Source organism: Meleagris gallopavo, chromosome 14, assembly GCF_000146605.3.
Source record: "Meleagris gallopavo isolate NT-WF06-2002-E0010 breed Aviagen turkey brand Nicholas breeding stock chromosome 14, Turkey_5.1, whole genome shotgun sequence".
In the NCBI taxonomy this organism is placed as follows: domain Eukaryota; kingdom Metazoa; phylum Chordata; class Aves; order Galliformes; family Phasianidae; genus Meleagris; species Meleagris gallopavo.
The window spans coordinates 7648962-7667205 of NC_015024.2; the positions used below are offsets into that span (position 1 = coordinate 7648962).

The window sequence follows — 18244 nt, forward strand, 5'->3', positions numbered from 1 at the left end:
TTCCTGTGACCGAGGCAGGGTTCTCACTCAGCTTATCTTAAAATACATTCTTTGAAGCTACATTGCTTTCAAAAGGAAAAAAAGGGGGGGATTTTTGTTTTCTGACTCTAATACAGGAGTATTTTTAGATAAAACTTTCCAAAGCTTTCCCCAAGCAATAAGACTGTATCTGAGGAATATTCACATGCAGTTTTAGTACTTTCTCTCTTCTACAGAACCAGAAGTTGCTCTGAGACACTGCAATGTTTGTAGCAGTATTCACACTTCCTAGTTTAAAAATTTGCAAATGAAAAGAAATGTAACTGAAAAAAAAGAATCAGCCTTATCAGAACAAGTTCTCCTCTCTTGCAATCAGTTGTGGGTGGTTTTTTTTTTGGTTGTCACTTTCACTTCTAAATCTATTACTATCAACAGATTTTTTTGATCATTTATCATTTTTTCTTCAAATTAATGGCAATCCACATTCTAAATATTTTCCCCCATCTACTAACTACCCACCAGAAACACATTTTTCTGCCACCAACTTTAGAAATAAAGTCAATTTATTATTGAAGAAAAAGATCTAGAAGATAAATGACAACAATCACACAAGAGATGGAAGTTAAAACTACATTGATAAAGAGATCTAGGGGAAAACAGCAAATTGACTTCAAGCACTTTTCTATCCTTTAAAACAATTGTCCAGTAGGCAAATAATTCCCAAAGGAGCGCTGCCAAGTCTGTATGAATTTCTCCACAATTTTGCCAGCCTCTGAGAGAATAAGTGAAATAGTATGGATTTTCATTAAATCTAACTGCAGGTGTCAATCATAAAATACTTAAAATCGGCATAGAGTTGGGCAGAAAAGAAAAAATTAGAAGGTCAAGAAAAAATTCTTTTAGGGCATGATATTGGAGACAAGTCCAAAGCTGGTTCAGGAGCTACTCATAAAGCATTTTTATAAATAATTTTTTTAATAACTTTAATTTTTATTTTTTTTACTACTTTTTTTCTTCCCTCCTCACAATTACTGCAACTAGGAGAGAATACCCCATTAATTAAGAAAAACTTTTTTAAAAAGTGAGGGTGATCTCTGCATAGTTTCTACCTAAAAGGCTTGAATACAATTAGAACATTGGAATCTGTTATTACTTATACAAGTATAAATTCCTATAGTGGTACAAAGCCAATTGAAGTAAGACCTAAAGCCTCTAGCTGCCATAATCAAAGTCATCCTAGCTAAGGTAATACACAAATCATTAAAAACTTGCCTCAGTATTTACATTTGACCCAATCCATATTCTTAGAATGAAAATGAACTCTGATAAAAAGCTCACGTGTAGGGGCCAGGTCAGCAGACAAAACTCTACGCAAAGAATGTGAGTGCACTGCGCTTCTTTGATTGCTCTAACAAATAAAGATTTACTCTTCAGACACATTAGGGTCATCAGTAGTCATTCATACACACTTACAGATAGAACTTTAGGTCTGCCATACAGAGCAAAGTTTTCAGTTGAGTTTTATCATGTAATGCATTTTAAGGTCCTGGAACCACATGTGGCAAAATTTATCAGATTTTTAGTCGAGTCATCCCAGCTTCCTCTTACTGCAAAACTGATCCAAACTCCTTTAAGAAAAAAAAAGTTTTTCTAAAATTTAACAGAGATTTACAATCCGAAATTATAGTTCTTATATAAAATGCAAAATATACGTTACTGATCTCTTTGCTTGCATCTGGTAAAAATACATCTGCAAAATTAACAAGGAGGTTCTGATTAGTTAAGCAAGAGAACTGCATTGGCTTTACTTAAATCATTTTAATAACTTGATTACCTAAGTTTTTGCAAGAACCTTTAAAGATGAAATTATTTCAATAAGAGTCTTTTTATTTTACTTTATGGACATCGTATTCTTCCAGATAAAGTTTTTAAACTTTATTCTGTTACCATTGCTAGCTGCTCTTCACTAACTGTCAACTGGATGTTAACACACAGTTTCCAACAGATAGAACTGTGTCAGAGTACCATCTAATCCACCACAGATAATGACAAAGAGGCTTACATCCATCTGTCGCTATTTAAGCTAACCTGGCTCAGTTTGCTTGAAGTTGATAGGAGATTGATGATTTCTTCTGTTGATGGATCTAGGAAAGTAACAGTCTCTAGCAGAAAAAAAAAAATCTAATAAATACACAGGGGTGGGGTTGTAATAATGTCATCAACTGGCACAGCTGGTTGTGGAGTGCTCTACCCAAACTCTGCCCATGGCCTGAAGCTGTATACAGAGATTCTCAGCTATATCTGAATGTGCTGATGAAAGATTTCAGCTGCTTTTCCAAGGCTGCTACTCTTTCAAAAATTCCAGTAAAGCCGCTCAAGTGAGTAGCTTGCTCATTTTCTTCAAAAGAATCAGATTTTAATAATCTGATATAAGTGCAACATGAACTGTTTAGCTAGCTGGCTCTATTTGATAGAATTGAAAGTCAGGCTGAAGAAGAGCACATGATCTGGCCAGCCAGATTAACTGAAAGACTCCAGATGAGAAGCAATGAAAACGTCACTTCTCTTCTGGAAAACAGACATGTAAACATCTTCACCAGTGAACAGTCTATAAAGCAAACAAAAATGAAGGAAATTAAAGCAGTGAGGTTCTGCCAATTGAGATATGCAGGGATATTTCATCACATGTTATTTTTTGCCTAGTGCTCCCTTGAAATGGTCATTTAGTGCAATAGATTTTTGGAAGAAATGAGAACACTGATGTCAAAGTGGATGCATAATTACAGCACAGAGTTATAATGAGAATTAAAATGTCCTCTTTAAGTATTTCTCATCCTTTACGTAAATATTTGTTACTGGAGCTCAAATATATAAATAGCTTAGCATTGCCTAAGCAACATTCTCAGTACACTTCCATAACAAACTAGCCGAAATTACATAAATACTTTCCCTAGATTTCCATATTACACACTGCTATAGAAAAAGTTATAAGTTATCATGCTTCAGTCACTGATAAGTAGCCCAAATTCAAGCCTCTGGACAATCCTATATAGCCCAATGCTTTTTTTTTTTGTCAGAAAAAGAGAATGTATATGGAAATAGCACACAGGTCCTGAAAGAGTCAGATGGTTCAGTGCACCTGCCTGCTGTTTGAGCTCTTTGACACTGCACCCAGTGGAAGCTGTAGGGATGTTTTGTTTACTGCATGTGTGTGATCTGAAAAATCAGCATTAGAAACCATCATCAGGATGACATGAAGCGTGAGTCAGAAAAGTGCCTCAAAAGTGGCTTTGGGCCCTGTGGCTGGTAGGACTGGATGACTGTGATAACAGCCATCACCTATCAAAGCTTTTCCTTGAGGAAATCAAGAGACATGCAATGACAAATGGTATTTCACTGATGTTAAGTAGGTCAGGGCACACAGTACTAAAAATAAATACCTAGAGATTTTTTAATTGTTAGGTATTATCTTGTATTTTAGCATTAAACACCTTTAAAAGTTTAGATTACATGACTTTTTGTAAGGTCTTTTGAGTCTGCTTCCAGCAGAAACATCCTGCCAGAAGGAATGCTGTGCAGACAGTCTCATGTTTACCTACTCTAATATTTACAAATAACTGCTCAAAACTCACTAACTTGAAGACAAATAGTAATTTTACATGTTCACATGAATATTTATAAAACTGCAATCCAACAAAATGCAATATTGTGAAGCAAAGTTTCAGTATTTTTTCAAGATGTTGGCTCATCTTCAGATTTCAAGCTGTACATAGATTATTTCTCTCTTTCATCATGAAGTCAGTGATAACCAACTTCTGATTAAAGAACTATAACTCCTGAAACAAAGTTTAGCTGGTATTTCACATACTTTACCTCACACATTTTACACTTCTTTTACACACTTCTTTTACCTTTTCTCACATTCTACAGTGTTAAAAATTGTCCAAATATGTTATTTATTTTTATTGTGGAAGATTAAAAAAGATCAAGACTGATGATTGCAGGTCCTGTGATTGTTGTCTTTAGGCTGACTACATGAAAAGCTTTGAAGTTGTGTTCATCAGCTCCATTTTCAGTCTGTTTGCACATCTTCTGCACCTGCTCTGAAGAAGCTGAGGCCAAAGTTCAGACAGAATGGCCTCACTCACACAGCTAACATACAAGTGACAGACAAAAAACTTTTGAATTTATAAAATAAAGTTCTCTAGCTAGGCATGAGGGTGATTTGGTGCCTCATAAATACCAAGGATAAGATAAGATAAATGCCTGTCAGAGTAAAATAAAAGACATCTAGGTTGTGCAAGTCTCTTTGAAAATGCATATATATGCATATATATTTTCACAGATGTTTTCCAACTCAGACCATGAAGAAATTCAAGGAAAGAAACTATTCTGACAATCTGAGTGACAATTAAACAGTACTGAAATAAGTAACAAGAACCACTGACTTCAGTATGTCCAAGGCTTCAACTTCTGATCTTAACTCTGTAATGTATTTGGCCAAAGCAGAGTTGTAACAAAATTAAGAAATTGATTTGATATTTTGCTTTTTTTTCCCCCCCAAAAGAGAATGCTGATTTTCTCCACTGATCGTCTACTTAATATGAAACACAGAAGTTTCATATTTGTCAATCACATCACTTATTTCCAGCATATAAGCTATAATAAATATAGCCAAATAAGCACAGCTAAATAAATTGGTATTTACTTTTAATAAAAATCCTGCCTTAAACTGTGGACAATTAGTATCTGAAAATAGTAGTAGCAGTAATGGCATCCTTAAAAAAACATAACAAAAACAGGACAAAACAACTTTTAAACTTTTAATTAAAATAAAAACCTTCAGGATCTTACATTATGAATAAAAATATTTTAACAAGAAAGAGGAACACTAGTCACAAATCTATCCACATTTGGCAATGTTAGCATTCCTTGGAGGTTCCTCCTTTTGTTCAGTAAAAACCAAGCTACAGTAACACAAGAATCATGTCTAAAAATCACAAATGCAAAATGCCCTTGGGCTCCAGTCAATGTAGCAACATCCTAATTACGCTAATTAAGCATAGAGCTAGTATTTTCTATTAGAGAATTAAAATGAAGACTGCAAACCGTCATGCTCCTTATTTTTTCCATTGCTTTGCATGCTACTGAGACTCATTTCAAAGCTAATGTGTTTTTTCCAAAACAAGCTACACAGAATGTCCAAACATTAAAAAACACAAAAGATTTACAAAAATCTTGACATAAAATAATGGAAATATAAAGCAGAACAATGGCTGATTGTTAATGTCTTTAAACATGCCCTTATATAGCACTGTGACCAAATGCTGTTATGCTTTATATTGCTATTAGCAAGGATGCTGCGAGAGAAAGCTGTTCGCCACATCTCCACAACGACAAAGCCAGGCACCACATTTGTTTTAAAACAGCCTTCTCCTCATTTTCCCTGTAAACACATACAGAACACATTCAATAATTAGAAGTGAACAGTAAACATTTGCCAGAGCAATAACTGAGAAGCTTTACTCTTCTACCCATTCTCTACTGTTTCTGCTTGAAAGGCTTTTTACTTTTTACCGAATAACACTTATGTCTTCCTAAGACCAACTCCATCAGGGCTACTAAGGCAAAGGTTTAGAATTACAGGCTTTACATTCAGAAGCTGGATCCAAATTCTGAAATCATAAAGCTGGATTGCTAAAACATTACCCTCTGTTTGCCACCATGCACAAGCTTCAGACCTTCACGAGCTTCAGGTTAGCTCAGTGAAGTTAACTCAGTTCTAAGGATATAACAATCAATAAACTGGTCCAAACACTCCTAAACATCTTCTAAAGCATCAACCTTACTTCACATCTGACAAGAATGAAGCCTCTGTTACTGTACAAACATGATACTGTAATAACAAGTTTTGTGTTGATTTGTGTTACTGACACACAAGGACAAAAGCCCTAATTGTTTTTCTCAGGTCTGCTCTAATTCAGTAGTCGGAAGATGAACACACACAAAAAAAACCAAGCACTTTCCTTCTACCTGCACACCTCAGCTGTGCCATGAATCTTACTTTCTGAAAGTCACGTGGATTCAGTTACCCATGACAGACTGCTTTATCAGCTTAATACTTAAAACTTATCATCACCTTCTGATTCTCTTTGCTTTCCTTCTGTAGGCGTAAGCAGAGGGGAAGGGATCCTGTTTCTAATAAGTCCCAGCCAGTGCAGCTACATGTGCTACCAGATATCTGGCCACTGAGATCTCCTTAACTATGGTCTGCTCCTTAGTGAACAACAGGCTCTCTTACCGCGCATTGTCATCCTGCCACCACACAGCTCCATCATTTCATGCCATTCTTCTTTTGTATTTGAGCACGGAAGAAGTTTAAAAAAAACAACTTCTGTGGTTTTAAACTTTTGTTTGTTAAACAGAATTAGAGGACTAGCCTGCACTATCCTTACTTAAGTGGGGTACTACTTTTGATTCCATGAATACCATCTGCATTGTTCCTAAAAGAACACTAATAGCACCATAAAATCAAGACAAAACTAGACTTGAAATAAAAAAAAAGTTCCAACTTGTAACATTTTGGTATTTTAGGCATTTTTTTGATTCAAGTTCTTAGATCAGAAGATTCTCTTTGGTTGCACTGAAATGCACAAATTCAAAATTGTCCAACTTCCAAGCCAGATATAGCCAAAACTCAAAGCAAATATAGAAGATACCATAATTTGATTTTTTCCCAAATTAAAAAAGAAATAATTCTCAAACTAAAATTCTGTTCTAAATCAAGTATTGATCAGTACACGAATATCACAGCAACAGGCAAAACATAAAATTTGAAAAGCCATCTCTTACAGCACTCATCTCTCCTACAAGCTGCAAGTCTCAACCAGTGGAACAAAGGAAGTTTATGTCTCAGAGCTGATTGCCTCTAATGTCTAAAAAGATGCAAGATCTGCCCAGAGCTTTTCCCATGACCGGGCTGCACACAACAGCCCCCTCACACGAATTCTGTGGCCTCTATGTTTAAACTGCAGCTTTTCTCATGTTTGAACATCACGATGTCTCATCTGGTTAGCAGCTCCTTTTTCTGAAAGTTTCTGGAACCTTAATTATACTTTATATCCTTTAACAATTTAACAAACTTAGTTGTAATGAAATAAAATTCCAGATGGTAAAAATATTAGTAGATAGCAGTCTACTCAGGCTTTTGGATATGGGGAATACCAGCCAGAATTTATTCTCCACACCTGACTATCAGTCTGCCCTGAATTCACAACTGTTTATGCTAATATTGCACAGACTTTGGCAACAGCGGACACACAGCACTTCTAATCAAGTGGCTTATCACTTAGAAACAGGCTTATCTAAGCTTATCCTTGGCCAATTACACGGAGTTAATGGAATTAATGTTTTACGCACCTATATGTTTCCTGTTCTCTGAAACAAAATGAAGAACAATTACAGTCTCAAGAAGAATTACATTAACACTTCAGAGCACCACATAAGCTAGCTATCAGCCTACAGCCTGTCTAGTAAAGGGAAAATGCCATACTGTAGCCAAGTTATTTTCTGGCAATTTTCAACACAAAAGGTGAATGAAGATAGAAAATAACAGTCACTTCTACCACACCTTACCTGAAAACATTCCCAGAAATTTTTGAGGCTGCTATTTCTGTAGCAAAACATGGAAATAAAGTAACCAGAAAGGAAAATCGGCATTTGTCACATTTTAAAAATAACGTATCTATTCCATTCGTAACTAGAGGCCAACTTCCATTAAAACAAACAAACAAACAACTATGATAACCACAATCAAAATCTGAAAATATCAACAGCAGAACCTCATGCCTGCTTTAAAAATATAGTCCAAGCGTATAATTATAAGGCAGTAAATGTTCAAAAAAAATGAATGGCAAATACTTACAGTGCTCTGACTCGGAAACTGAAAAAGCCATATGCAAACAATCCACCGCATTAAAAACAACAACAACACACCTGACACAAATCTACAGGGCAAGAAGTGTCAATCTCTAAACTGAGCTGTACAATCAATGGGTGTACAATCAATAAGTATACAGAGGTTAGGCTTAGTAAGAGTATCACAGTAGAAAGATAATCAAAATAAATGGAAATGCTCACTAGTGTCATAGGCCCACAGTAAACTTCACAAGGAACGACCTCCAGAAAGAGATCCTTCCTCGATGGATGTCAGCATTTAAATGGATCTAGGAGAGGTGTAGCCAGCCTCCACCCCTTCTGGTAGCACAGGTGAATTGCCTTCACCTGTGCTCCCGTGGCTGACTCATCGCTTGCCTCAGGTGGTCAATCAGAGGTTCAGGCCGTGATCAACAGTTCCCATACATGAGCCAACATGATGTTATTTTCCTTGCTGAGCTAAGATGCTCAAAGAAGAAAATGCAGTGTGTTGGCAAAGGAAGATTATCTGCAGCAGGAGAAAAAGTGGCCTTCAAGAGCTAGGGTATAGAAAAATGCTCTTGAAAGAAGGACTTGCTGAGCCTTAAAAGGATAGGGATCATTTCCTGAAAATCCCTTAAAATTTCCTGACTGTTCAATCACAAACCATTCTCTGTGCCTCATTTCTCCATCTTAAATTAAAAACAACAATAACTTTATTATAAAATGGTGTTTTGAAAATGAATTTGTTAAATCTTAAAATGTTAACAGGGATTACTGTGAAAATACATAGAAAACAATATCTAAAGGCTGCAGAAGCTCTCTGCTTACTTTTTGACAATCAGAGCAAAATTTGGCAAAGGAAGTTCCTAACAAATGAGGGAACAAATGAAGATTTTTCTTCTACCCTTCCTTGAGAGAATAATTGTTCACATTCATTGATACTTCTCCCAACTGTGAAGAAGAAAAAAAAAAAAAAGAAAGAAAGAAAACCTGACCAAACAGAATAGCTCAGTTAGAAAAGACCATCAGATATCATCCAATCCATCAGCCTAACCAAGCCAGGCCTAACCAAAAGGTAAAGCATGTTAAAACATTACTTCTCGTGTACAAAAAGTAGAAAGGGAAGATACGGTCAAGCTGCAGAGCATCTGTTACATGCAAATCTCTCCCCATTGTTAATATATCATTCTAAGATAAGCCTTGGGAGTATATCTTCACAATATGAAACGTGTAGAATTAATTATCTGGCACCACTCAGAGGCAGAGCAATGGGAGGGCACTGGCTTTGTTCCAGGGGTGTTTTGGCCAGAGCGCAGATCTGAGTACTCATGCAGCAAAATGAGGCAGTGTCTGATACAGCCATCAGTACAGAACATTTGAACATACACAAAAGGATTTATCTGAGGTGAGGATGTCATCTAGAATCACTACCAAAATACATTATGATCTTGTGTTTAATTATCTCTCTTAAAAAAATGAATCACCTCACAAAACTTTCTATATGTTTCTGATCTAATGTTCCTTTTTTCCCAAAAAAAGGGATTGAAACGGACCATGTTGATCATCTAGTTCCAACCCCCCTGCTATGTTATGACCCTATGCTAGGGTCGCCAACCAGCAGACCAGGCTGCCCAGAGCCACATCCAGCCTGGCCTTGAATGCCTCCAGGGATGGGGCATCCACAGCCTCCTTGGGCAACCTGTTCCACTGTGTCACCACCCTCTGAACTGTGTTGTGAATTCTCACCCTGTGGCAGCCACTCCCACACTAGGGATGCTGCTCTAGCCCAGGGATAGTTCTGCCCATCAGCACAGGGCACTCTGTCTCCCACTTGCATAGCCTCTGCAAGTCTCCTCTGCTTGAAAGGTAACAGTAAAGAATGTATTTGTCAATGGTCAGGTATATAGAGATACCAGATAAATTCTGCTGGTATTGGAACAGAAGAGTCAGAGAGAAACGCCTGTTTTTAAACTGGAAATATGTATGGGTCAGGAAAATAAACAAAGATTTATCCTCCAAACAAATGAATGATGATGGCAAACCACTGAAAATTACATTACTTTTAAAAAGCACCATAAGCTGTCATTAAAATATCATGCAGCCCCGTTAACAGAATTTGCTAATTGCTTAAAACACAACACTAAGAAAACCCATAAACCTTTTTCACATTTTTATGTGAAAAAGAACAATTCCAGACTTGTTTCATGGCTGCTTAATTTCAAGAAAGAAGAAAGCAAAGGGGTTGGAGTGGATGGCCTTTAGGGGACCCTTCCAACAATTCCATGACTACGATTCTATGTGTGCCCAAACTCAGAGGCTATCTGTGCATACAACCTGTATGAGACTGCCATTTAAAACAAAATCAGAAAGTATAAAAAAAAAACAAAAAAAGGCTTATAATAATACTAATAATACTAATAAACCAAGCCTGCTTTTTTCTTCATGTTGAAGCTGTTAATAGCATCACAGTACCCATTTGTTTATTTCACAGTTGCCAAATCTTAAATTTGTCTGCGATAAAAATGTTCAGCAGCTTAATTTTTTAAAACAAAATGCAAATGATTATGGATATCACTAACTTTGCATCATCTTCCAACTGCTCTAAACAGCAAGTATAAAAACGTTTTATTTAAAACAAAAATGTTACCAATAAGAACAAAAACGATTTTGGAAATTTTATTCCTGTTATGTAATTTGAGTGGCTCGTAGGATGGCTTATAACATCAGTGGAAGCAAAACAAATCATACAGTCTTCTGCTCGGGGTGACAAAGGCCAAAGCAATATAAAGAGTAAAGTATGACAGTTTTAATAACATGTTAGTCACTTGCACGTTAATCTTCACTAATGTGAATAGATTTTGCTCCTATGAACAGTCCCACTGTACTAAGAATTGTTCCAGTAAGAGGAAGTGTCAAGAGAGTGTTTTGTAGGAGGGAAGCACCACACCTGGTACTCTTGTGCTGTCCTTGGCATTGTTAAGGGCCCACAGGAATTGTGAGCTGCAGCAGATTACTGACAGCCCAGAGGTGAGCACCAGGAGAGTGGACGTGCACTGATCAATAACTGAGACAAAGTGACCATGAAGCATTTACTCACACTTGAAAGAGACAAAATAAGCTGCAATTTCTTACTTTTAAACATCACTGTCAAGTTAATGTATGTCATGTTCATAATTAATAAAAAGGTCATACTTTTCTTATTAAGCCTTTGCTTAATAAGAATTGGAATTTCAATTAAACATTTTAACTGAATATTTTTTCCATACATACTGCAAGCTATATTCCATTAAAATCATACCCTTAATCTGTGGCAAGTTTTCTTAAGTAGCAAACTTTCATATTAATTCTGAAAAGACATTGAGTATTCTTACAGGGATTTTCAAGATGATACAGCAAATTAATACCAGTTTAAAGAAATTCTCATTTATCAAACTGCAGGGCAGCTGCAGAGACAAATAGACTTCCCTTAAAGTTTCACACCTGCCAACATCTTTAACCAAAACGGGGTATGAAAAGGTTAAATAATTAGACCATTACGCATCATAATTTCTCATCGTTCATTGCAAAGGAGAAAACGTTTTTACACAGTTCACAAACACACTTGTTGAGTAACATACAGCTCCATGCAGTTTAAAATAAAACAATACAAAGTAGAATGCAACTTGAAAGAGATAGAAAAAAGTTTCTCACCCCTCAAAATAAAACTGGAACTTTGGTTTATAGGAATGGCTATGCCCATATACCCTCCTCATCATCCTGTGTGCCAGACATTAGGAGATGCACAGAGATGTTAGCATTGGAATGAAAGAAGAAAAGGTTAGTTACTTTGGTGCACATAAAAGACACTGTTCTTGCCTGTTAAAACATATTTTTTTTAATGTAAGCCAGTGAAAGCAAATGAACAAGTCTGTGTTAATAAACAAGAATTTGCATCTATAGCAACCAAAAACAATGACTTAAACATTTTTCCCACCCAGTTAAGACAGTGTGTAGGATGTAGATTATGAGATTAAATATTAAAAGATTATCTATTTTTTAACTGCACGCAATTCAAACCAACAATGACAGCAGAAACAGATTAAACCTTGTAAGTAAATAAATAAATAATTACTATAATCAAATTGTCTTACATTTTGTTTGGTTGAAAGATACAGAAAGTGCTATCGAATTAGAAAAATCTGTTGTTAGTGAAGTATACTTTTTTAATATGCTGTTAATTAAATCTATCTTTTAAGCAAATCTTAAACACTGCACATTGTTTACAGACAGTTTTTATCCTTTATTCCATTTTTTCATCATTAACATCACTTATTCACAGTTTTTATGTTAGTTCACATAAATGACAAGTACAAAAAATCATAGCAACTTTATTTGTTTTTAAATAGGGGGACTATTTTTACTGTAGATATACTCAAGGGAGAAAGAAATATTTTACGTTCATTATAAACTTGAAGTTAAAAAGGAAAGGAAAAACATGAACCAAATCGAGAGAGTAAAACATCCTTCCCTGGATGTATTTACTGAAGAGTACATATTTTACAATGATGCACACATAGACGTCAGTGCGTATATCTCGATGTAGTTATAGTGTGCCAAATGCTGATGTGATACCAAGCTCCTAGAACAGAGGTGCACCATGTGTCATGTTTAACTCAGCATTTCAAAATTAAAAAAAGTCTTATCATTTTAAATATCCTTAAAATTAACTCCTCAATATTTTGTTAAAAAAAAAAAGGTAATTCCGTAGTTTCAAAACTTTGAAAGTTAGCTGACGTAGCATATTGCTGGCACTTAATTAGATCTAAAAACTAAATAAAATGAATGGTAATTAATTATGATTGAAGCAGACAGGAATTTTAACTTGAAAATATACACTGCCAGTATCACTACCGTTCCTAGTCCATTCTTGGAATAAAAAAAAGAGCTCCCAGATGTCAACTGTTATTAAAAACCAGATGTTAAGATAGATGTCTTGCATACTGCTGAATTAAGTAAAGAAATCTGACAGTCCACTATAAACTTAGCTATCATTTAACACAGAAGAAATGTGGATAAATTTTTTACAGTTAACTTGGAACAAGTCTTGGTTCTATGGTCTGCACAACTACAACATAAAGCAAAGATGCAGTAAGCCCTGAATATTCCTAATTCTTTTTGGAAAAAAAAGGGGACAGATTCTGTAAAACGTCCAATTAGCTGGATTCGCCTGAGTGAAAATACAAGTCCTTTCCCCAGAATTCTGCAGGAGTTACTGCTTTTCAGGCTAGTAATGTTAATTGAATTGACTTTGAAGTTCACAAGGGCTTTCTCAGAGTAAAGGTTGAAGAAAGACTGAAGGGTTTCTTTTCCACTGAGTGGTTTGATCCTATTTCACTAACAGAACACATTAGGTTAATCTGTGGTGATACTTTTAAAAACAGCTGAAATCAACAAAATGGGCAACTCATTACGTTTCCAAATGACTCCTAACTATGTTCAGCTGTTTTGCTTTTTAGTGCATTACAATTCTTCCAATAAGCAGATATTCATTTCTACTTCAATTATCCACGTAAACTTTCTTTTTGGTACTTCTAAATAAGATGAAAAATCAAGTATTGTCAAATACTTTTAAAGAGCATTACTTGAAATAACAGACTATATTGTTTGACGCTGATCCTGATATACAATAAGCAATAAATTAAAAGCTGGAGCCTTGTTAATGTCAATCAACATTCTTGTACTGAGTACTGGTCCTGTCGAAATAACTTTCTATGTCATTTAATTACATAGAGACTTTTTTATAAGGTACAAGCTTTGAAAAAATATGTTGAGATTTCTGTAAAGTGTTCGATTGTGTCTCCCAGGGCATTGTCAACAAAATTAGCTCTATACAGAAGAATGTCACTGAAGAATGAAGGAGACCTGCAGACACCTATTCTCATCCCAAACATACTCTGTAGTCCCGTAGTGCGATAGAAATGGCTGAGAACGACTGCTTCAAAACATGAAGTTATTTGGGATTAGCTGAATAAATGTTATCAGCTGCATTCACACATGTGACTGAAATCCTCTGCACAGTATTATCGTTTGAAAAAATATAGAGCAAACCCAGAAGACAGAAAACTGTATCTGAGATCAGTGATATTTAAAAGGGCTTATGGTAAAAATAAACCTTTACACGATGTTGAACAAGGACAAATACAGACAGATAAATAAAAAATGTTCTACATCTCTGTGCAGCAGCATGAGACCATTATTAGAATTGCACATCTGGTGTTTGTGTCATAACTCTTCTGGATATTCGAAAGACTAACCAGATCAGGAAACAGCTACAGAATTACTCAAAACTAAGCTTGGCAGTGAGAGCCAAGAGACTCAACCTATCTGGTCATTCAGAAAATATTTAATGATCACTATTAAGTAACACATACAGAAAATAAAGTTCTTTAGCAGAGAAGAAAAAACAAAACAAAACAAAACAAAACTAGATAGATATCTACAGGACATAGACTGAATATATGGTACATATTTTTCAGTAGCACATTAGTTCTGTATGACTGGAAATTTTTATGTCTAGAAAGACATGTTATAGAAAGTGTGTCTAACAGTACTCAAAATATTTTTCCCAAAATTATAGAATTAATGAAGAAATTATTGAATGGTCAGGTCAGGTCCAAATTATGATCATGATCCACTTCATCTTTAACATATACAGTTAACAAAAATCCTTTCCCATCAATTTTTCCAATTTTACTGATTCGTAAGTTCATAAAAAGGAATTATTATGTACTCTGAGCTGTTTTGATGGACAACTGAAAAAAAGAATAAATAAAGATAAAAATAAAAAAAATCCCAGAACAAAATGCTCACTGGATTTTAAATTCTGAACATTAACAGCAGCCCAAAACCAGCTTCAACATACTGTCATGTCTTAATTTTTTTTTTTTTACTTATAAAATGCTCTGGCTTAATGTCTGCCATTGAAATTCTGTTCATAACTCATTTTCAATTCCACGCACTAATTACTTACAGAAAAAAAATAGCATTTAAGACTTCCACTATCTTAAGTAGAGGTCACCAACTTATTAGTTCAATTATGAAAGCCTATTACATGCTCTATTATTGTTTAGATAATGATGTCATGTATTTGTGCCAGGTAATGCTCTAACCTCAAAATACTTGATGGTTGATTACAGAGTTCGGTAAAAAAATAAAATTCCTATAGCTGTGAGAGAATGTCAGCTTTCATTTTCATTTACAAAAAGGGAGATAATTTTATAGTATGTGCTGTCAATTTTTAATATAATAGAAAACAAAATGTACAAATATAAGATCTGCATGGAATATTTAACAAACTCATTGATTTCCTGTTAGGCAGTCAGGTTTTTTTTCAAGCCTGGACTATCTCTTTGCAGTGGATTCGATAAAAGACATAAGACTCTCAACTATTCTCGTCATTATTCTGCCTGTGACATTTTGGGAATATTTAATGGTGTAAATTATTTTAGTAATTAGTAGTTTAGTATTTTAGTTCATTTAGAGATTTTTCTGTACAGATCTTCACAACTACCCAAATGTTCTGGATAAAAGGCACATAGGTAGTATTGTTTTTATAAGCGAACTGCTCTATCAAGAAGCTGAAGTTTGGTCTCCACTGATGTTCTCAGACAAATGATGTTCATTACTATTTTTTCACTCCTTACATATTGTGAAGCAAAATAAAAGCTGCATTTATGCCTTATCATTTATTAATATTGGATCAGAGGCTTCCAGGAGAATGCTTAGTCTTTCATATCAGTGTGTATCCTACAGAATCATTAATCTATGGCTCTTTCAAACAATAAACTATAATCAAGCATTTTTTGATTAATGTTTGTGTACATTAACTGCTTTTTAAACTTGGATCTTTTATTGGTTTATGGGGTCAAGAATAGCAACCCAGTGACAGAAACTGCAAAGCAACATCTGACTTAGAAACATGCAAGAAGGTGAAAAAAATCAAGAAATACTCTTTGAATTGATAATCTAGTGTACATGATTAACTATTACAAAATTACAATGAACTCAAAATAATTAAGATATCAATCGCCTTGTATTTTTGGAACTGACACCCAAGTCTCATATATTTATGTGGAGTACAATGGTATGAAAGCCTTTGCTGACTATTCCTAGATTATTAATTCACTGATTATATATCATCATTATGCTAGTCCTTTCTTCTTTCATTGCTACTTGTTATAGTTTCTCAGTATCTTAAAAGGAAATATCTGCTGTCACTAAATAAGGCTTACTGTTCGTTGTTCTTCTCCAATTACCAAAAAACCTAATGTCAAAAATTCAACTGCCTTCAATATAGCAAGATGAACAGTGCTTAGAAAACACTACACAAAGATGTCAAAAGCTTGTTTAAAGATTTCTTCTGCTTTGATATTCTGCTTTAATATTAAAGTATATCTTAATATAAGTTTTGAAAGCATATTTCTCAGTTTTCAGTTCTTTAGGGTTCATTAGATTGAACAGAAAATTTGAGACAGTGGTCTTCAAATAAAATGACCTACATTATACATCAGGTTAGAAACAAAGGATAATTTTAATTATCATCTACATGTTCGAGTATGTCTAACAAATTTAAATATATCAGATGCCAGAAATCATATGCCTATTCATATCATATATACTTTATAGCATACTCTTTATTACTCATGAATGCAAATTAATTGTAATCTCTGTGTTGAAGTAGCAACAGATTTACAGAGCAATATAACTGCTGCTGAAAAATGGTATAACATCCATATCTTGTGGGGTAATCTGGTTTAATTTGGCTCCATCTCCAAAAATGAATTCCCATTAGCACTGAATTGTGCTGGGTGACATCCTGGAATGCATCTTTCAGCTATACTTCATCAAAAAGGAATTCAGTGCGTCCACTCCAACACAATTTCTGGATACAAACCACAGTACAGTAAGTGGAGATCAGGAGATTTCCTTCAAGTATGCAGTCTTGATCATAACTGAAACTCTAACATAGATGCATTCAAAGACTAGAAAACTGTATTATTGTGAAGCCCACTGTTGTTTAAAATTTGGTTACCTGAGTAAGATAGTGGATTTGATTCAAAAAACAGACAGAAAATACTTCTGTGAAACTGAAGTATTGCACACATCCCCTCACATTTATGGCATGGAAATATCTTTATGAAACCAATTCAGTAAATAAATTAAAAAATAATAATAATAAATCCTGATCTTCTTTTGGACAAAAGCTTTTGCAACACAGACAACGTTAAAACCTTGATGAGCTAAGCTTTGCTGGCTCTCTTCCCACACATAGAAGACCCTTCCTGACAAGGCTCATCACATTACCCTTTCATGTGCCGGCATGCTACGAATTAATGTCTTAACTTGGGTTAAATAAATCCAGTGATAACCCACTCATCTCTTGAACTAACTTTCTGATGACTGATTTACCCTTTTCTCTTTATTATCTGTGACTGTTAATGGGTCATTAAACATGTAACTACTGGCTCTGGACTGTGAAAGTGTCTTACTTACAGCAAAAAAATTACATTTGCAAATATTAATTTCCATTTGAAACATAGAAATCTACCTGCTAAGTAATGACATTTCATTCAATTCAAGAACTTATTCTAAAATCAGAATCTTTTAGAGCTTAGAGAGACTTTCGTGTGATACTCAATTTGTAGGGAACACATGGGAGCAAACATCACTAAAGACTCCTCTCACAGACTCCCCATATATGGAACAATTGACTACAGAAGAGTGTTGTGCATGAATGATTCGATGCACTGAGCCTGAAACTGGAAAGAAGAAAGGCTAACAGTGGATTCACGTAAGAGAATGTGTACAGTTTCAGAAGCTCTTTATTTCATGTTTCATTTCTATATTCAAATAGTTGAATGAATCTTTAAAATTGCTTCAGTAATATGGATTTATGTTACAGGTTTGTTTTCAAATCATATAAGAAAGGATCTCAATAAACTGTACATCTTTCATTTATGAAATTTGCCATAAAACTCATGTCACCATTTATTTTATTTGTGTATAATTAGGGTATAATCAGACATAACTACTGGCAATGAGGGTAAGCAAAAGGTTGTTTCTTTACAACACCCAGACTAGCATTAACATGAATAAGATGTTTTACCAGATACTCATGCATTTTAAAGCTTTATCACTAGATGAAGCAGAAACCCAATGCTTCTTACAAGATGTGGCCCGTGAAATCAGATTTGCAATGCAAAAATTTATGGTCCCCTTTGTAGTGAAAGCCTGTGACATGTTATCTCACTTAAGTAACCAGTGCCAGATATGCAACTTCTGTTATCAAGTTACTGTCTCCCAGAAATGC

General features: G+C 34.9%; 1 protein-coding gene across 3 annotated transcripts in view; it reads right to left on the reverse strand.

The window, feature by feature from the left end:
- The window catches only part of ERC2 (ELKS/RAB6-interacting/CAST family member 2), a 437668-nt gene that overhangs the window by 98306 nt on the left and 321118 nt on the right, over positions 1-18244 (reverse strand). The window contains exon 19 of one of the 3 annotated variants that reach the window (XM_031555549.1): positions 11587-11652. The exons of the other annotated variants lie outside the window; for them this stretch is intronic. Coding sequence (XP_031411409.1) covers positions 11626-11652 — 27 coding nt within the window. The 3' untranslated portion in view covers positions 11587-11625. The remainder of the gene's footprint in view (positions 1-11586; positions 11653-18244) is intronic. 3 annotated transcript variants of the gene reach the window in all.